Here is a 22,008-nt window from a genome sequence, read left to right on the forward strand (position 1 = left end):
TCCAAGGCAATTTATATAATATTTTAACTTAATTATTACAAATCCTCTTTTCAACTCAAATTACAAGAACTGACATAAATAAAAGTGTAAGTCTTCTAGATGATGATCTAGCTACTAAGTCGTTTGATCCAGTGTCTCACGCCCATCAAGCTCCCGTCCTATCTCTTAAACTTTGTCAAGTCCGCCTCCCATAAAACGGTTCATCACGGTGTTCACGAATACACAGTGGTCAACCACGAGGTTGAGTAGGAAAACAATAAACAATAAAATATGATATGCATGATACTCCGCCACCTCCATCTCCATCTCAACTCATCACACACATCTCATACCCCGAACGCCCACCCATACCGATCCCCAGAGACTATATATCGACCGAAGCCGATCCGCCACCTCATACCGAGGACACCAGGGCAAGTCCTGCAGAACCCGCCTGGGCCTTATCACAACATCACATCGTATCTCAACATCGTCACTACCACATCATCCTCCAACTCCAATGCATATGAAATGCTTAACAGTAATTAATGCAATGCAATATGTATATAAATCACTGAACTGATAAATCATAAAGTCATGCCAGTTACCCGATGTTGTGATATCATACTCAATACGATCAAATCAGTCAATCACCTTTCCGAATATAAATGATAACGTAAATCAACAACCAGGAATCAAGTCAACACAATTCAACTATGACGATAATAGGACAAGTGTATTTCCCTACCTCAAAGTGCCAGCAATTCCAATTAAGCAGTTTAAGCAGTCCAGAAAACAAAGCAATGCATTTGATTATCGATCCTTCACGAATCCGTCACCTAGAACAATTATAATATTTATAATTACTAACTACTAAATATAGAAATCTCCCCAAAATAGAAACTTTCCCGATATAGTAGTTTTCCACTTTAACCAGTCCCGACTCAAAATCCATCTCTAATTATTTTAATCAACTCGGGAATTAAATTAAATAAATTATTTAATTGACTCGGGAATAATTTATTCAAATGACTCGGAAATTTAAATTAAATAACTAATGTGATAATAAAATATTAAACGAATTAAACGTTTTAAGAAAACCCGAATCAAACATAAAATAATTCAACAACCCGACTTAAAAACCCGTCTTTAATCATTTTAATTAAATAACTCGGAATTAAATTAATTAATTAGGCATGTGACCCATTATCGAAATATAACGATTAACTATCACGAAACCCGTTTCAAAACTAAAACAACTCGTCACCTACACCACCCCCTTCACACGCACTCACCCGCCACCACAGGCCACCGTGAGGCCGTGTCAACCACCAGCCCCAACACCCACTCGACCTGACCACCAACGACCACCCCGGTGGGGTCGATCCCTCACGGCGCGTCCAACCATGGCCGCCATTTGGCCTGGTTCACCACCACGCCTTCCCAAACACCCCTTTTCTCAACTCACCACCACCGCAACCTTTAACTAACCCCTGCCCAAACCACCACCATTCTTCTCGCCGCCAACCCACGAACACCGACACCACAGCACCACCGTTTCGACCTCCCCCTAGTCCACGGTGGTGCCACCCAAAACCCACCTGTCTAAACTCCCCTGAAAACCGCATCTGAACCCGTTTCCTACCCCCATGTCGATGCCGCCTTGCACAGCCACAACCACCACCTATAACCACCCTAACCACCACTACAACACTCGTCACTAACCACCCTACTCCCTTACCCTGCTAACAACCACCATCAACACCCCTATAAGACACGAAACAACCACCAATAACTCGACAGAAAACTGAAAACAGAGGAAAGGGATTGACTCTTACCTGATTCCGCCACCACAACCGCCACCAGGGCCATCTACGGCCGTCGTCAATCGCCCCTAGGGCTTCCTTGCAACGCCGTCAACACCTTGCTCACCCTCTCTCTCTCTCTCTCTCTCTCTCTCTCTCTCTATGCGTGAGGGTTGAGATCTGGGCTGATGAAAAGGGAGGCGTGAGGGAGGCGGGTTGAGAGAAGGGTTAGGGTAGTGTTTAGGTTAATTAGGTTTAGTTTAGGGTAATTAGGGCTAAATGGGCTTTAGGGTTTAATTGGGCTGAACAGTTAATGGGCCAGCTCAATGGGTCAGCTCACATTTCGAATTCTATATAAACCCGTCTCAAATAACTTACGATAGCTCAACGTCATTATCGACTCAATCAAATAACCCGATATAATTAGTAATATAAATTGTATAATAATTAATAATTAATAATATCCATTTAATTTATTATATAAAATACGGGGTATTACAACTTCATTTTGAAATTCCTTGAATTTCTCAAAAGCTTCACTTTTATGCTTCATTAAATAGATATACCCATATCTACTCAAGTCATCGGTGAAGGTTATGAAGTAGTCATAGTTTCCTCGAGCGGTGATACTCATTGGTCCACACACATCGGTATGTATGAGTCCCAATAGTTCACTTGCTCGAGTTCCTTTACCGCTAAAAGGATTACGAGTCATTTTGCCGATAAGACAATATTCGCATGTTCCATATGATTGGTAATCAAATGGTGTAATCACATTAGTCGAAATTAATCTTTTGATGCGATTTTCGTTTATGTCATCTAATCGACAATGCCAAATGAACGATTCATTTGGATCACTTGATTTGAGTTTCTTTGATTGAATGTTGTAGATGTCATTAGTCGGATTCGAGGTTTCTAAAATGTAAATGCCATTAATGGAAGGAGCTTGGCCTATAACCAAGTCGTTCCTTGAAATAGTACAACGATTGTTTTTAATGACAAAACAAAAACCGTCCATGTCCAACATAGCGATTGAAATAATGTTTTTAGAAAATGTAGGCACATAAAAACAATTATGTAAATACAACTCAAATCCATTGGGCAAAGCTAATACATAAGTTCCTTTGGATTCGGCCGCTACTCGAGCTCCATTTCCAAAGCGTAGATCCACATCTCCTTTGCTAAGCCTCTTCACGTCTCTTAACCCCTGTAAATGATTACAAAGGTGAGAACCACAACCGGTATCCAGTACCCATGTCGTAGTGGAAGTATAATTTACATCAATAACATAAATTTCCTTAGGAATTTTACCTTTTGGAACGATGATTCCTTCCCTTATATTTCGCAAATATACGGGACAATTCCTAAGCCAATGTCCCATGCCATAGCAATAATGGCACTCATCTTCAACTTGCTTGAAGTTTTTCCCTTTCTTTCCCTTCTTCTTGAACCTTTTGCCCTTAGAAGCAAGAACTTGATTGCTTGAGCTCCCACTAGTTTTGGCATCTTTCTCTTCCAAAGATAAAGATCCTATAGATTTTATGAGGCGATCTTCCTGAGACCGGCTCACAAGAGATCTTGCAGTAGTAGGAGGTTTAGAAGAAGTGATGAAGTTTATGTTTCCATCCGAGCCTATCCCAAAAGAAAGTTCTCTAGTAGTGTCGAAATCATTGTTGAAGCAAACGTCGTCAAAAACATTGTGGCAAGACTCAATAGTTATCGGTGTAGTAGCGTTTGATGGATTCATTGTAATGAAGTACAAGTATGGAAGAAAAGGAAATATTAACATTTGTCTTTTTAAATCATACTTGTAAATATTTTAACAAGATATGAGCATTTATATAGCGACCTCTACCCAACTATTATAAATGATTCCGAGAGCCAAATTCATATTAACTTGGGCACGGGGTAGCCGATTCATCCCTCATCAATATAAATCGGTGGATTAACTCTTTAATCGATTCTACTTTTAGAACTCTCGGTCGATAAAATTACTCTAATATTTATCTATAGCCCGGAACACATGCGACTACGTCACGAATACTTCCGTTGAGCTCAATCCAAATTTCAAATAAATGTGTCCATGATCCAAATTCACATTAACTTGGGCACGGGGTAGCCGATTCATCCCTTATCAACATGAATTCGGTGGATAGACATTTATCACCCACTTCCCCTACGTAACAAGGTTTGTACCCCGGTGTGGCCGAGCGCACTCCCTCACGAAATAGGTTTTCATGGTTTCTACTTTTTGGTAAGGCTAAGTCTCAATTGTTTATTTTAGAGAGATGTCGTGTCAATTTATTATCTATCGCGTTTTAAGTGAACTAAAGTGGTGAACTAAGATAATTGTAATTGACACGGTCGAATAACTCGATTAAAATGCATGTTTAGTTATGGAGATTTAACGATGCATGCAACATATAAATAAAATGCAAAGCATAAAAATAAAATCCTAGTATGGCCTTCCTAAAATAGTAAATCTAATAAACTATTACAAATTCGGAAACCAACTCCTTTAGTCCCTTGAACTTCGGTCTTGGCACACATTTCAAAGCAACACTTTCTTTGATGGATCGCCTTCTTGAGTGGCACGGTCTTCAAGGAACTCCGTAATAAATAAATTACATAATAAATTACATAATTTCCTATTATAAATTTGTAATTAAAATAAAATAAATCTATTAAATTACAAAACGGTGATACGAGATCACAATAAATTATAACCGAATTGATATTCCCATACATTTCGGGTAATATCAATTAAAACTAAGGCCATACTAAGTAAAATTACATCATTCAAAAATTACATAAAATTAAAATATGACAATCATAAATAAAATGCAGCATTATAATATATATGAACATGCCCAATTTTATGCTAAATCGCCTTTAAGGAGCCAATATCGTATATTAATCGGTTTTTACGGATTTGCGTGATTTAACCTTTTAAAATCACAATAATTACATAAAATCATATTTATGTACAAGTTAATTACCCTAACCTTCTTAGGACTCAAAATTAGTCTCCACTAACATTTGACAATAATTAACCTAGATTTCTTAATATTGTTCATGAATGGACCTAAAATACAAAATTATGTCATAAACTTCAAATTAAATCATAAAAATTTCAAATAATTTCAAAATTTGAAATTTAAACTCATGAACATTCTGGAAAAATACCATGACACTCATAATATTCAAAAACTTAGGTTAAAAATTTTGAAAATTTATCGAGAAAAACAATGTTGCGGTTTATCGATTTTAACAATTATCACCATAAAAATATGAGAAAAATTATTTTTATCAAATTTTCACTTTTAGATCTGAAATATATGATAAAATGCAACATGTGACATTTTTCCTTAGTCATGAAGTATGTTTTAGCATTTTTACTAATTAAAGTCACTATTTATGTGATTTTTCATCAAAAATTCATAAATCATGCATAAAGACTTCATTATAGCCAAATATTTTACACACATCTTGTAAAATTGCATGTGACAACATACTAAATTTCCATGACCAGATTCGAAATATAAATCATATTAACCTATTTACCCATTTAAATACGATTTTAACTTGAAAAATCCATATTTCGAGCAAAATAACTCATTTTATCATGAAAATTTACAGGCCATCAGTAGATAATATATGTGAAAACATATCCAAAACCCACTGAAAAAAAAACGAAGTTTAGCTATTTTTAGTCCAAAAATGACATTTTTATCATAAAAATCACATTTTAATGCCATTATTATATAAAATGAACAATAAAATCCATAAACAAACCAAAATGTCCTAAAAATCACTTAGGACCAGAAACTTTAACATGCAAATTTATTTTAAGGTTTTTCTTCATAAAACCAATTTAATTAGTTTTGTATGTTAATCATTAACTCGGAAAAACTATAAACCGATTTGCATGCAAACAACCTGGCTCTGATACCGCTTGTTAGAAATATTAATCTCATTAATTTACATATTCATATATGTGAGAAATTATTTAGTCATAAAATAATTGCAAATCTTATGCATGCAAACAAAAATAGACAAGAGAAGAAATCGTCTTTCTTACTATGGAATTTCGGATTAAAGGGCACAAGTAAGACCTCCTTCTTACTTGTTCTTGAGCTTTCCTTAAAGTGGATGAACAAAGGATCCAAAATAGAATCCCGCCCAAATGTGAATACCCAAAGAAATCCCTTAATAACTAATATTATTTGTACTAGAAATAATACTAATCTTACTAAAAATTGACCCAAAATATTTCTCACACACTAGAAATATTGTATGAGGTAATGAATAATTAAAGAGAAAACATTAGTCTTTCTCTAGTGGGAATACCGGTTGGGGTATGGGTCATGGGGGAGCCAATGCATGAAAAAATTGCTCTTCTCAAAAGCTAGGTATGCATGGCTACTAGCTAGATTTAATTATTGTGTTTTCCACTAAAGATAAAACACAATATAAATCTTATACTCCCTCCCTTATTTCGGTACACCTAAAATAAAATGGATAGTCCATTTTATTTTGTCACTTGTTAATTTTGTCACATGTAACATATTACATGACATGTCACAATGTAATGTATTTTTAACATATTAAAAATCAACATACTCATAAAATATGTCATTTACAAAATCGACTAGTAATTCGTAATTACTTGTACCAAAACGGTTTATCAAATTATAAATTACAACGTCTTTTATTTATAATAAATTATTCATTCAATTTCGATTTCAATTGTTTCGTAAACAATAATTTTATCCAAGTAATAAAACAATTCGATTACTTAGACCGTATCTAATATAATCGAATTACAATAAGACACGTTAATCTCACTCACAAATCATCCGTCAATTTTAAGCAATTTAATTAACTCGTATCGGCATACGATTAATTAAATAATCAATTAAGGGTATTTCCCTATAGGTATGACCTAAGGGGATCAACTGATCACCACCGTCGCACGATCGTAATGTCAAACTCTAGTCAGCCAATCATTACCGATATGTGTGGATCAGTTGACTGTAAAATATTACATCCCACATGTATTCTTAAAATGAGATTTAAACATGTGATCATCATGATCAACATTTGTGATCGCATTATTGTCGGAGGACACATATTCCAACAAATGTATCCCCTTTTTATTGTAAATAGGGCCTCCTCCAAGCAAAGACAAAGGAAAAGAAAAGCAAGCTTGAGAAATCATCAAGGAGCTAGGAGTAGCTACCAATGAAACTTGGCTTTTATTATTGTCTTATTTTAAGTTATGTTTCGGATTTTTAGAAATATTTTGATTTCCGTGTTCGACATGGGAATTGTTGATCCTTTCCAAACAATGGTTGTATTTTGGATTATGGTGGCTTGGTTTGCAACCCAAGTCACCCCTTTTTACGTATTTATTGTTCTAATAATCCGTCTTTATATGCTTGCACAAAAAAACATATGATCATCTACTTAAAGTGATCCAATAGACAATTATAATGATGAGATTCATTATATGTCCACAAGCTTAAGGCTTGTGTATGATCAATTATAAAGTGATGTTGAGTTGATGAACTCTTCTAAAGGAATGTCAACTACCAAGTACACTCATCAAACCTAAAATCTATTAGTCAATCTATGAGATAGTCCTCCTTCTACTTCAAAATCATTACTTGTGTCTCATAAACTATCTTTGAATATTTAGTGTATTTATTCTAAAGATAGAGTGGGAGAAAAATGAAGACACAAAGAATAATTTGTATGCTTGAGTAAATGAGATCTACGAAAGAAAGAATGATTTGTATACCTAAATAGATAGTATACATAAATAGATGAGATATATGGTCTCGAATAAATGAGAACTACATGACAAAAGAGACCAAGTGAAATAATCAAAAGAATATGTTCTTAAGATAACTACACGAGGAGACCAAAAGAAAGTTAAGATAGAAAATGAGTAAAGAAAAGTCTTAACAAGAGTTTTAGCTAGTTTATGAACAACATATGACCAAGAGTTTCAATATTGATATTTACTTAAGAGCCTAAATGAAACAAAGTTGCATCCTTGAAAATAAATGAGATTTATGACTAAAAGTTGCAAAGAAAGATATGCCGATATCTACAAGAGCTAAGTTAATTGTTAAACCACGCTAGTGTCATTACTTAACCTCATTATGAAAATGAAATGGTTAAACCTCCTTCTGGAAAAGGGTATTTTGAGAAGGACGTGTGTTAAATGGAATTTCACATTTAAATAATGACATTGCTACGCATCATTATAAAAATGAATGAGTTAGAGATTAAAATCTCTTTCCATAAGTTTAAAATTGAAATCTTTTCAAATTAGGTATTTTGAAAGGATATGTTGAGAACATATATGCTTTTAATCTTAATGACTTGGCAAAGCAAAATGTATTTCAATTCTTGAAATGTTTCGATTGAGTAGTCAATTGCGAAACATGTGGAATTAAGTGGGAGTTTGAAATTATCATGTGAAGACATGAAATTTAGTAGAAGCAATCATCTTGTAAAATTTATAACTCATTACTCATTGAGAATGACGAGATAGTACTATCTTTACAAAGAAGTATTTGAGTTTTCAATTCTGGATGAAAATAGACTATGATGAATCCAATCACATCATGGGATGTTGGATAGGTATTGAGATATACACATCAAATCAAGGAGAAACGTAGGTTATTCATATCGATGAAAATGGAATTACCATAAGCAGTCATGGTCATTCATTGAACCTAAGAATGGTTGATCACATGATTAAAAAAATTACTAATGTTTCCGCCATTAGAATAATCATGCACATGTCCAATAATGAATCATATGCTTACACTACTACAAATTTAGGCAACTACAACGCCCCTTTAACAACGATTATTCACGAAAATCACAATAGACGTTGTAGAATGTATGGCGCGAATTTTACTAAAATAAATTACAACGGGTATGGTTATAAAAACCGTTGTTATTAGTTTTAACAACGGGTCACCCATGCACAACCGTTGTTAATAATTTGGCGCAAAATTGGCGCAAATTTAGTGAAAAGTAATCACAACGGTTATTTTTGAAACCCGTTGTTAAAACTTATTTAACAACGGGTGTTTTTTATAACCGTTGTCAAAACATATTTCACAACGGTTGTTGTTTAATAACCGTTGTCAATACCTTCCATACTATAAACCACACAAACACAAGTCTGCTGCAGCCACAAAACACAAACCTTAATACACAAACACAAACCCAGCAGCAGCCAAACACAAACACAAAACACACACTTTCTCATCGTCTCTTTCTCTCTTTCTCATCGTCGCTTTATCTTCTCGCCGTCACTGTTGATTTCATCCTCTCTTTACGTACGTTCTGTAATTATCAGGTTTGTTAATTATTTCATTTCCATCTTCATTTCCATGTATGTGTTTCTAATTATTTCATCTCCATCTTATATATTTGGCGTCCTTCAGTACGGATCGAGCATGTTTTAGCAGTTAGTTGAGATAATGCAATGTATTTATACTAATGTGTGGGTTGAGTTGTTTTTTAATTAATATATATGTTAGGAAGTTGTGCCATATATGTTAGGAAGTTGTGCCATAATCAGATCTTGATGATGACTGATAGATCTATGGAGTTGAAAAATGGAAGCAAATCAAACAAGCATAACTCAACACTTTCAAAATGATCATTTCATTTAATTTTAAACCAAATACATTACAACAATTATCAGAAATCAAAAGATGTATAATAAGCAGAACAACCGGTTAAGCGTAAAAAGCGCTTCTCAAACGCCACCAATCACGCCACTCGGTATACCGCTAACTTAGGGTCATTGGCTTCATATTTTGCAATAACAGATTGAATATATGCAAGGACACGACTTGCATGTGGAGATAAGGTTGGAAGAGTACAACTCAACATATCTCGGGCTGCAGCCAAGTTTGCGAAATTGCAAGTAGTAACAGCCGACTAGGGTATGAAGATGATGATGATGATGAGGCTTTGTTGACAAGCCGGACCGCTTCACGCCTCTTAATCCAATAATTCCGTTGATGTTCAAGGGATGCTTTGATTAATGGGTGTTGATCAACGGGAAGCCCGGCGAGAACCTTCCCATCATCTTCAATCGTTTGTGTAAGCCATTCTTCGTTGTTGATAAAATTAGGTTCATTGTCATGTTGTTTCAATTAATGAATGTTAGTAAAGGATGCTTTAATATATGTTGGTAAAGGATGCTTTAATATATGTTAGGTAAAGGATGCTTTAATATTTATAGCTAGTAATATTTAATTTAATTTTTTTTTTATTTTTTAAGAACAAACAACAACGGTTATTTAAGAACAACCCGTTGTCTTTAGTTATAACAACGGTTGTGTATATTAAAACCCGTTGTTATAACTTTCCCCCCAAAATTGAGTCACACTTTACACAACGGGTTTTTATATTTAAAACCGTTGTTAATAGTTTTAACAACGGTTTCCGTAAGAAAACTAACCGTTGTTAAAACCTTCTACAACGGACGCTTTAACAACGACCGCTTTTTTATATAACAACGGTTTTTGACCGTTGTTATAGCCTGTATCTGTAGTAGTGTTAAGAGCATGATGAGTCATTGGCAAGCCATAGAAGAATCGTCATGAATTCTCAAGGAGAACTAATGAGCTATTCTAGTGTTTGATAGAACACTCTGTTATGTGACAAGAAGTTGCACATATTGAAGTTCGAAAACGCGTAAGGATTTATGAAAATCCTAAGCTATTCAAGCTAAAAGGAGAAATAAGAAGTTTGAAAAGATACTTGTTATAGTAAGAAGTTACTCAAAACTAATATTTTCTAATATGCTAGGACTTATGAGAAGTGCTAGGCTAATCATCTTGACAATTGTTGCAAGACCCTACAAAACGTATACCTAGTGCATTGCGAGTTGGTAGAACACTTGACCAGTGCAAGTTATATCATCCACCACAATTCGTTGGTTATGTGATATACAACAAGAAAGTTCTTTCAAGATAAAGAACCTGAACCTAGGTTGGGAACCTAGATGTGTACTTAGTAAGGTTCATGCTATGTGAGACAAACATGAAAATAAAGGAAAATGCAATTCAAGAGTTTGAACACATGGACACATGGTATGTTAAACTCATGTTGCAAACGACTAGTGTTTGCACACTTACGATATACATCACAAGGTTGTAATATGGTATTGACTACCCGAATGTGATGTCGACATTCGTCGTTTGAGTTATTAACTCACCATATACTTTGTTAGATCCAAACGGGTTGTAGAGACAATTGAACCCCGTTAAAGTGAACACGGATTAACATTGTATTCGCCCATAGTCACTTACATGAGGTGACGTCTCGAAGTGACTAGAGTGTGATGCGATTGATGACAAGTTCAAGCGCCATGGAGTCATGTGAGATGACTAGTCGATCACATAGGTAGACTCTTAGAAACACTTTGTCGAGCCTTATGACCGCTTATAGAGTTCTGGCAAATTTATATAGCCTGGTCGTGGCGAGAGCTACTATAGTATTCTAATGAGTCGATTCTTTTGACTAAAGACTGTTCGCCTAAGGTGGCACAGTTTCAGATTAACTTTGATTTATGTTACTACGACATTCGTAAATGGGGTCAAATGGGCATATTTGGGGTTATGATGGCTGTGGCTAGTCAAAGGGAATAAGTGCGATAGGAATTGTCCACTCCTTGTCAGGGTTATAACAATATCTCAGGGCCACTCGAGGAGTAATGAACTGGAAATGCGTGGCCACGCTCGGAAGGTATCTATGGTAGATAATTTCGGTCAATCAGTTATTCTCCAGATCGAGGAAACCACTCTCGATATGATCACTTGCAAGTACGACCCGAAAGACACCTTGCATTGAGTGGGAGATAGTAATAGGACAAGAGAATTGGTGACGCACACTTGTCGAGGACAAGTGGGAGATTCTTGGAATAAGTGTCCTCCGACAATAATGCGATCACAACTGTTGATCATGATGATCACATGTTTAAATCTCATATTTAAGAATACATGTGGGAAGTAACATTTTACAGTCAACTGGTCCACACATATCGGTAATGATTGGTCGACTAGAGTTTGACATTCTTGTCGCATTTACCTGTGGTGGTGATCGATTGATCCCGTAAGGTCATACCTATAGGATGATACTCTTAATTGAATATTTAATTGATCGTATGACGATACGAGTTAATTAAATTACTTAAATTGACGGACGATTTTGGAAGTAATATTTACGTGTCTCATTGTAATTTAATTAAATAAGATGCGGTCTAAGTGATCGAATTGTTCTATTACTTAGATGAAATTATTGTTTACGAAAACAATTGGAACTGAATGAATAATTTATTATAAATACAAGACGTTGTGATTTATAATTGATAAACCGTTTTGGTACAAGTAATTATGAATTACTAAGTCGATTTTGTACATGACGTATTTTTATTAATACGTTGATTTTTAATATGTTAAAAATACATGACAATTTCACATGACTAGTAACATGTGACAATTGACAAATGACAAAATATAAAATGGACCTCCCATTTTATGTAAGTGCCGAAAAATGGAGGGAGTATAATGTTTAAATTATGTTAAATAATTAAGTGGAAAGCATAATGATTATAACTAGCTTGTAGCCATGCAAACCTAGTTTTTCTTGAGAAGAATTACAAGCTCATGCATTGGCTTTACTCTCCCCAGGCCAACCGGTTTTCAAAGGGCCATTATAGAGGTTTTTTCTCTCTAATAATTCATTCACTACTTTACATTATAATTCTAGTGTAAGAATTATAATTTACTCTCTACATCTTATGAAAAATTAGAGAGATAAAATCTCCAAAATCCTTCCTCTCTATACCGAAATAATAGAGATCAAAACAAAAGTTTTTGGGTCATTTTTAGTAAGATTATTATTATTCTAGATCAAATAATAATAGTTTTTTAAGGGTTATCTTGGGTATATGCTTTAAGGAGGGATTCCATCTTTGAATCCTTGTTCTTCCATTTGTAAGGAAAGCTCAAGAACAAGTGAGAAGGAGAACTCACTTGTGCCCTAAATCCGAAACTACTATAGTAAGAATGACGATTTCTTCTCTTGTCTATTTTAGTTTGCATGCATAAGATCTAGTTTTAATTTTATGACTAAATTAAAATGTAACATATATGAATATGTCGAAACAATGAGATTAATAATTTCTAACAGCAAGCACACAAGAAAATGACAATGGTCCAAAGACTGACTCAAGTACAACAACAAATGAGCATAGCACATCAAATCCTCGAGCCTACTGCTATCTAAAACAGAGGAGAAAAGCATCCTAAGTAGTAGGATTGGACTAGTCTTTGAGTTGTACAAAAGATAGAGTCAGCTATAGACTACCAGCTAGCAAGGACATGCCTTTGTATACTGGACAATAACCAGTTTGGCATTGTACTTAACTCACCAGCCGTGTACATTTTATTCCTAAGAATTCAATGAAAATCTCACAAAATCTAATGCGCAATCTCTCTTTATGTCTTCTACATCCTATGAGGTATTAAAATTCTACAATTCCAACCTAATTAAAACTTAAGAGTCTCAAATCCCTACTTAATAGGAGTCACTTCAATCGATCATTATCCGATCTCCTCGTATAGACTTATTATTTTATGACGTAAAGTCGTCCCAATATTTTCTTTTCAATTTTTTTTCCTAGATCCAAATATTTTCCGGGTTACAATGTATTTTTTTCTAATTAATTTTTTTTTCACGAAAAAAATGGTGGCCTTCACCCGTCCCACTAAATTACAGTTCACCCATCCTACCAAATTAAAGTTCCATTTTCAATTCCATGGTTTTCAAACACCATTGAGAAATTGAAATTCAGAATGAATTCCAAGTGACTCCCAAACGAAATTATGAAATTGAATATGGAATTGAAATGTAAACATTTGAATGTTTTCAATTCAACCCATATAAGAATAAAATAATTTCCACATTTTCAAACAGTGCATTAGATAAAATGAACAATAGGTCTTGGTATAGACGGGTGAGGCGAACAGACGGGTAAAGACCTCTAATAAAATGGGTAGGGGGACAAGGTGGGGCACCCCCCATGTGCTTCCCACTTTATGACAAATGGGTATTTTGTGAGGGAAAATGGTATCCGTCCCGTCTATACGTATAAACGGATAGTGTCCGTCTATAATGAGAATTTGCGTAAAATGAAACACGAAAATAGAATAGTGCATCCGTACCTCGAACACCCTTTTGATGAGGGCCACAGCCTACAAGTCTACAGCAATTTTTTTTAAAATTTAGGCTCACATAAAACATTTGAGGCGTTTAGCCAAAGCAAATAAGATAAACAACAGACATTGTTACATTGGCATCATCAATCAATTGTTGGTGAAAGCTACAAGATGACAACAACAACAACGACGACGACGAGTACAAGAAGAGGGCAGAGATTCAGGAGGGATTGGGTGATGGGTGGCACTGCAGCGGTGGTGGCTAAAAGTGGTGCTGCACCCATTGAAAGGGTCAAGCTACTTCTTCAAAATCAACCTGAATTTGTTAAAAGATCCAAACTTTATACTCCTTATCATGGTGTTTCTGATTGTTTTACTAGGGTTCTTCGTGAAGAAGGTCTTTTTGCTTTTTGGAGGGGTAATCAAGCTAATGTTCTTCGTTATTTTCCTACCCAGGTCTTTTTTTCTCTCTTAAAATCTCTTCTTTTTTATGGGTTTTTGCTAAAGTTTGTGTTTTTGCATTGTATTTGTGAAATGATGTGTTTTGGTATGATTGTGATTGGTTTTTTGCATTGTATTGATTGATTATGTGATTATTTGTTGGGTTTCATGCTGAGCAATTGTCATATGGGTGTTGAAATATGGAGTATTGGGGAATGCATGATGAATGTTGAAGAGAAAGATGTAAAATGAACATTGAGGAATCGTGTCATGAATATGGTGGCACTGAATGTGTTCAATTGGTTATTTGATGGGTTTATGTGCCCTTGTTATCTGGACATTGAATGATATTGCAAAGTGTATGATGGAACTTGAAAGAATGGTAGAAATCAAGAGTGGTGTCAATGAATGTGTTCAATTGGTTTTTGAAGTGTCTTATGGGCGTTGCCAGACGTAGCGATACTGCTTTGCTTTGATTTTTAATAAGAGCTTGTTGGTGGAATTGGTTTTTGATTCAATCAGTCTATACGATTCAATAAGATCTCTTTATGTTGCTAACACTAAGGTAAGACTGCTTACAAAAAGCGGTTGTTCTTGGTTATAGTCTTATAGATAAGGTTTCCATCGCTAAGCCCTTCTCAGGGATAACGGAGGGTAAATATAGTTTAGACATGTCTGACTGCTTACTAGTTCCATGGGAAGTCAGAGAATTGTTTCATTGTCAATACCTCGTCGACCTGCTATTTTGGACGCAGCCTCTATTTTTGTCCCTATTTTTTGGTCTATGATTATGATTATTCTACAAGAAGCTCAAGAACTGGCTCTTCTGATGCTGGTTTCAGAGTTGTGCAGGCTTTCAACTTTGCATTCAGAGGTTACTTTAAGACTATTTTCGGTTATTCAAAGGATAGAGATGGTTACTTAAAATGGTTTGCTGGAAATGTAGCATCTGGGAGTGCTGCTGGAGCTACTACGTCGCTATTTCTCTACCATCTGGATTATGCACGTACAAGATTAGCAACCGATTCAGTTGGTTGCTCTGAGAAAGGACATCGGCAATTTAAAGGATTACTTGATGTTTATCGCAAAACGTTATCAACCGATGGCGTAGCTGGACTCTATAGGGGATTTAGTGTATCAATCGTTGGAATTACTATATACCGGGGCATGTACTTTGGATTATATGACACAGTGAAACCTATTGTGCTGGTCGGGCCACTGGAGGTAGGTCACTTAATACCTTTCTCTTGCCCTCTCTAGCAAGCTTGCTATTACCCTTCAGTTTTTTGCACCATTTATGTTTTTTTTGTGAGGAAATTGTTGCCCTAACTATGCTCCTGTTTTATTAACATGAGTGTCGATTCCGTTACCTGCGCGAAATCAAGATCTTGTTAGATGTTTAAATGAAACATTGTTTTTTCTTGAGCTCTCGACCTCTCGTTTTTTCTATTCTGTTCTCTTATCAAGTTATCACTGTTTTTCGTCTTCTTCCCTTGGCTTCCACCTGCCTTCTGTCATAGGTAGCTGCGAGATTATTGGGTATAAGTTTAAAATCAAAATCATTGTTCACAGAACAATTTAAAAGTGATCAATATATGGTATTGCACCTTCCTAATGTGAATTGGTGGTTGTAAAGGGAAGCGAGCAGAAACATTGACATAGTTAATCTTAATCACGTTGCTCAACAATGTATATCCAATGCTGCAATTTTATTTTCACTAAAATACTTTCATATCAAAATCTGGCTCACGTTGAAGAGACATCATATGTTCTGGATTTTTGCCTCACATTTTTGTCACAATTCTTTATTTATTTTTCCAATGAAATTGCTTTGTTATTCTTTATGAAAGGTTAAGTCAGTCTCCTTCACGATGTCATTTAATTTACTTGTGTCATTGCAGCAAGAGTATGAAATGCATTACTTTTAGTTTTAGGCATCAGGTTCGTAATTGAGTTTTTTTTTTGTTACCGTATGACACGTAAAATTAACTGAATACTGTTTTGAAGTATGTATCTCCTGTCACCTTGCATATGCACAGTATTTGAAAATTTGTGCTGTTCATTTCCTGGTAATATTTTCATTTTAAGTTTTGACTCTTTCACCATTGACATTGTTTTCAGGGGAACTTCTTTGCTAGCTTTTTCTTGGGATGGGGCGTGACAACATTTTCTGGGGTTTGTGCCTATCCATTTGATACATTGCGGCGAAGGATGATGCTTACATCTGGCCAGCCAATAAAATACCAAAATGCAATTCATGCGTTCCGTGAGATCGTTCATAACGAAGGGTTTTCTGCTCTTTTTCGGGGTGTCACTGCCAACATTCTTTTGGGTGTGGCGGGGGCTGGAGTACTTGCTGGCTACGATCAATTACATCGTATCGCGTATGGACATATCTATAGGCTTGAGCCCTCTAATAAGTCATAAGTAATGAAGGGCTCTTACAAGTTCTCGAAACTGTATAGCTTTTAGATTATTCTTTGTTGGAAGGAATGATAAATTGAGAAAAGTGTATTTAGTATTGATCTCATTAAATTTTAACATAGGCTTTCCCGATTGTATCATATGTACAGTTGAAACTATATTTATAAAATTTAAGCCATATTTTTTCCCAAAACATTCTGGCTTTTTTCCTGTTCAGCCTAATTTTGATTGATTTCAATTAAGGATGGTTTTTTCGGCCATCTGTACTCTTTAGGTATGTCCTAACTCCATATTCAAGCCTTTGCAGAAGTTTCAGAACTCTTTTTTATGGAATGCTCCTGCATCATTCTTGGCCATTTGTGAGAGTATTGAGTAGAAAGGATGGTGTGCCAACAGTTTTCAGGTGTGCCTTAATTTCAGAGTTAACGGTTCAAAGAACCATAGGGTTCAGTGAGCATGTCCATTTTTTGCTTTTGGCTTCCTTGTGGATCGTGGTTTTTGCCTAGCAATAATTTTGTAGCATATTTTCATGTCTGCTTATGGAGTGAAAAACATTAAGGAATCAGGATCTTTTATCTTGCTAATTGTATCATTCGGAACACTTTTGCAGTCTTTCCCTGTTATAGTTGCCATATATTTGGAGTTTATGCTTATCTGATTGTTTTTTTTTTTTTTTATTTGCCTGTCGTCTTATAACATAAAATAAGTTTGAGCTGATCCAACTATCAGCAGAAATACTTGGTTGTTAACTAATCCAATTCTTAACCATCATTCGCTTATGTTTCTCTCAGAGTTTTTTTACAGATGAATTTGCATATACAAAATAAAGCAGCAGGTCAAAGACTGTCAGATAAGCTCTACCTTTTTTATGGCAACCTTCAAGCTCAGGTATGTACTCGACATCTGTTCTCAATCAGACCCTCAATTATGTACGACATGACTGATTCATATCCTATGCATCATGACTTCATGCTTTATTTATTAGCGTTTTAAGAAAAAAAAGAAAACGGGAGGACCAGAAAAATGGTACTGTAGCCTGCTACATTGATTCTTCATTACGACACTCAAGGATATGTAAGGGAAGAGATATGGTGTGTCTCAATTTATCATTTCTTCTAGAAGAGGCAGAATGGGAAGCTCGCATGACAAAAGTAAGGGAACTGATGGTGTGTGTCAATCATCTCTTTATTCCACTTTTAAAGACTTAATATTTGCAAATTATAAGAGTTTGGACTTTGCTGATTGGCTTGTCTGAAAATTGGATGTCTGTAACACGCTAGCTAAGTAACGTAGGCGGTAGATAGTCTCAGTTTGCATTTGTGAAATGCTTTCAGAAACTAAGCCATGTTCTTATGATGGGATAAAACTGCATTATGCTCCAGTTGTAGTAGTCCTCTTTAGGAGGCTGATCGAATAATTATGATCTTTCGAAGTCTGAAAGTATGAGATGTGAGAGTAAGTTTTGAACACAGTTTTTGAATGTACAATAAGATAAATCTGTTATAGAGCCCACAGCCTACAGCCATTTCTCTGAACCTCTAGTTTTCTTCTTTATCAACAAGCTATGCTAAGAGCCAAAAATTCTTATGGCGCTTGGTGGTAATTAAATAGCCACCAAGTTTTTTGCTCTTCCTTCTGACAGCAATTGTCATACAATCAGCATTTTCGATGCAGTAATCCACCACGCCGTGACTGCTCCTATTTTTTCCTGCCCACTTCATCAAGAATCTCCAGGCTATTGATCGTTTTCTATGGCCGAGTACAAGTAACGAAGCCTTCTGTATCTTTGCTTGTTCTACAATTATCGGACCTTTATCCTTCCCTGTAAGTGCTACTACTTCTACTTGTACCTGTTCAGTGCAAAATACTTTATTTAACATCACTATAGCTTAACGGTAAACGTATAAAATATGACTATATTAGTCTGAAACCAACCCAAAATATTCGTGGATATTTGATATCCCTCATTTAATTATAAGAATTGGGTTGGTCTCACAATGAAACAAGAGACAGTCTTATACAGTTAGACGAGTTCTGAAATATCTTAAAGTTCAAAGTATCTTTTGACATTGTCTTTCAAGAAAGTTTCATATACATTGCCTATTCTTCTGATAATTCCATCTGATTAGTCGAGCGACATTCCCATTTAAATGCAGTTTAGAATACTTAAGTTAGCATTTGATTCTATCATTTAAAAGGGTTCGTAAATGGAAGTATGAATTTTGAAAACCCCATGTCCCTTAAACCCTGTATTTTGATATAGGGAAATGATTATTTGCACTCCAAGATACGGAGTATGAAATTTGAAAAACACGTCTTATAAACAGTCGCACAAGGAGTGCAAGAATACGTAGATGGCATGCTAGTAGCCATCGGCCACCATATTGATGTAGTATGGTGTACGTTAGTAGATTATGATTGATGAAATCGATAATTTGACGTACCCCAGGTCTTTTGCTTTGACAGACGCTTTTCAAGGAGTAGAGCAGTCCATAAGCTTTAGAATTGATGTCACCCTCTTTAAGACCTGCATTTATGAAATGTCCTTAGTTAAATATCTGCTCTGTAAATGTCCCTATTCTCTCTAATAATATTAAAGATTTGGTCCCAGTTTGACTTAGGTTCGGTTAATATGAACTGTCATCTGGAACCACCTCTGGAGTCCCAATAAATGATTATAGAAAAAAAAAAAAAAAAGTCCCAATGTCCAAAAGCCCCCGCCTATGGGAAAAGGAAGGAGTCCGATGTATACAACATTTCCTTGTGCTAAAATTACGTAGAGGTTGTTTCTAAATAACCGATGATGAGAATTGTCTTGGGTTTATTCAATCACAATCAGTCTACCGAACCATTTTGCTCTATCATCATATTAAATATATATAAGAATACACCTCTATTTCATCATGTATAAGATGTTAAAAGAACAGAAGGTATTTGGCTGCGTTGGAAACGGAATGCAAAAAAAAGGTCGAATATGTATCATACTGTCATGTAACATAACCGAAGATGAAATATTTACCTTGTCTTGATGGCTTAGAAATATGTATAAGAATAACAGTATCCTCTTTTTGAACAGTGTGGGAGAGTGCCCATTGAAGAGCACCCTTGGCCTTTTGGGTTGCATCTACCACAACCATGATCCTATTACCATTCTTGGTCTCGCTTTTCTCCGTTTCATCGCTATGTCTGGGTGTATCACTGGTGAAGCTTGAGCCACAGTCATAGTATTCACTCCTGTGGCTTGACTTGATGGAATTATAGGCTGGATTTGATTGCAACTTGGGTGAACGTACCCGAATCCGAGCTTTGCTCACTCTGAAGCAAAACCCTGGAAATTTGGTATGTACTTTTGCCATCTTCACTTATTACAGACTTTTAGGTTTAAGTTTATATGTGCTTTGAGAATAAATATTGATGTGCTATATATAGTTATATACTTATATATGTTATTACTCAAGGGACAAAAGTTGGAATGTTCTGAAACTATTTTATGTTATATGGTATGGTGGATAAGTCATTAAATTTTTGGCTGAGCAAAAGACAGTTAGGACATACCAGTTGTTGGGCTAGCAATTTATACTAAAGAGACGACGTGCGCACCGGTCCCCTTGAATGACATTGTATTATGTCCGTTATATAAAAGATTAGTAGGTCTTCTGAAAAACCGTCTCACATTAAATTTTAATATCAGCCATATTACCCATGTACAGTCGTATTCAAGATTTTGAAGGTAACATTAATGTGCAATTATCTAGATTGGGTTCCAATCACTGATTTTGAGATCAAGACAGAAACCGATATTTAATACCAAATATTATGAAAGATAATGAGTTGTTTAATACTAGTATGTAAAAGAGTTGATTTTGTAGTAGGTGATGTTTGTTTGTTTCTATATTTTTCAAATAGTGGGACATATCCTTTAAACGTGCTTCCCATTAAGCACAATAATTAGCAAAAATATTTGGAGTATTCGTTAGTTTGGGGGGTTTATAATTTAATCCTTTTGACCTAAGCAAATTGCTTGTAACCGTGTGATGTGCATCCTACCAATCTAAGTGTATGGTTCTCTTAGAATGAATGGTATACAATCAAAATCTCACTTCTAATCATAATATGTTCTCGTTTAATGTTGTAGTGAATCAATAATTGGTGTAGGCTACTCTGTTTGTCTCGGTCATTTATTTAGGGTTTTTTTTTTTTTTTTTGGGAGGGGGATTAAATAAAATGTTAATAAATGAATAAAACGGAACGATTATTAATTCGCCTCTAATTTACTATTTTAGCAAGTTTATGATTGATTAACAAGTGATAACGTCATTTGATTTTATTACGATTAATATACGGAAGGAGAACATATTCTAAAATAGTAAATTAGAGGCAAATCAATGTGTAATCCTATCGATAAGCAAGCAAGTGCTTGCGGATGCCAGCTTAGAAGATAAACCCACTAAAATTATTTTTATGTTAACAATAGGTATGTTTTTAATTTATTTTAGCACCTAAATCCTTAGTATTTTTTAGTCTTTAATTTTTTGAGGTTGTAAATTCAAGATTATAACAGCCTGGAGAAAGAGTGAAAAGATCTGATGTTTGATATGCAGAATCCCACTGCCGGCCAGAGATGCATGAATTAAGGGAATAAGCCTTGACTTAGTGTTGCTAAGCGGCCGAGCCAAGATTTAAAGTTATGCAACGATGTAAAAATTAAGAATGCGATATTTCCGAGTGGTGAGCTTGAGGAACTGGAGAATTATTATAACTGAACATTGAATCTTTTCATTGTTAACGGGAGTGACCGAATAACTGGTCCTTCTAGTCTATCTCGTTTTCCCGTTAGCATTGCGCTCATCGATCTTGAACTGTGTGATTGGGTTCAGATCATTTGAGACTCCTATTATGATGTTATACAAGGTAAATTAAATGATTGTATTTAAAGCAAATTTTAAATAGAATTTAACCCTTAACCAATCTATTCAATAGTTCAATTATTCACCAAGGAACAAGTAGTATTTTATTTTCTAAAATGTAAGTCAACTTCAAAAGTCAATGATACTATGTACCCGCACAGTTTATTTTTCGACGTTAATAAATTAACC

At 35.2% G+C, this 22,008-nt stretch overlaps 2 protein-coding genes across 3 annotated transcripts; one reads left to right on the forward strand and one right to left on the reverse strand.

The window, feature by feature from the left end:
• Positions 1–14,016: 14,016 nt before the first annotated feature.
• Positions 14,017–17,105, forward strand: LOC141653299 (ADP,ATP carrier protein ER-ANT1). 2 transcript variants are annotated; one of them, XM_074461020.1, is made up of 3 exons: positions 14,017–14,503; positions 15,341–15,712; positions 16,610–17,105. In XM_074461020.1, exons 1-3 carry the CDS (start codon positions 14,219–14,221, stop codon positions 16,913–16,915), a joined length of 963 nt encoding a protein of 320 aa, XP_074317121.1. In that variant the 5' UTR covers positions 14,017–14,218; the 3' UTR covers positions 16,916–17,105. The 2 variants fall into 2 exon arrangements, with proteins under 2 accessions (XP_074317121.1, XP_074317122.1); XM_074461021.1 differs by having other exon boundaries at positions 14,053–14,503; positions 15,331–15,712.
• Positions 17,106–18,299: 1,194 nt separating this feature from the next.
• Positions 18,300–20,352, reverse strand: LOC141652160 (uncharacterized). The gene is made up of 3 exons (XM_074459778.1): positions 19,932–20,352; positions 19,357–19,439; positions 18,300–18,762 (listed from the first exon to the last, which is right to left on the reverse strand). Exons 1-3 carry the CDS (start codon positions 20,266–20,268, stop codon positions 18,475–18,477), a joined length of 708 nt encoding a protein of 235 aa, XP_074315879.1. The 5' UTR covers positions 20,269–20,352; the 3' UTR covers positions 18,300–18,474.
• Between the last annotated feature and the right edge of the window lie 1,656 nt (positions 20,353–22,008).

Source organism: Silene latifolia, chromosome 4 (genome assembly GCF_048544455.1).
Source record: "Silene latifolia isolate original U9 population chromosome 4, ASM4854445v1, whole genome shotgun sequence".
In the NCBI taxonomy this organism is placed as follows: Eukaryota; Viridiplantae; Streptophyta; class Magnoliopsida; order Caryophyllales; family Caryophyllaceae; genus Silene; species Silene latifolia.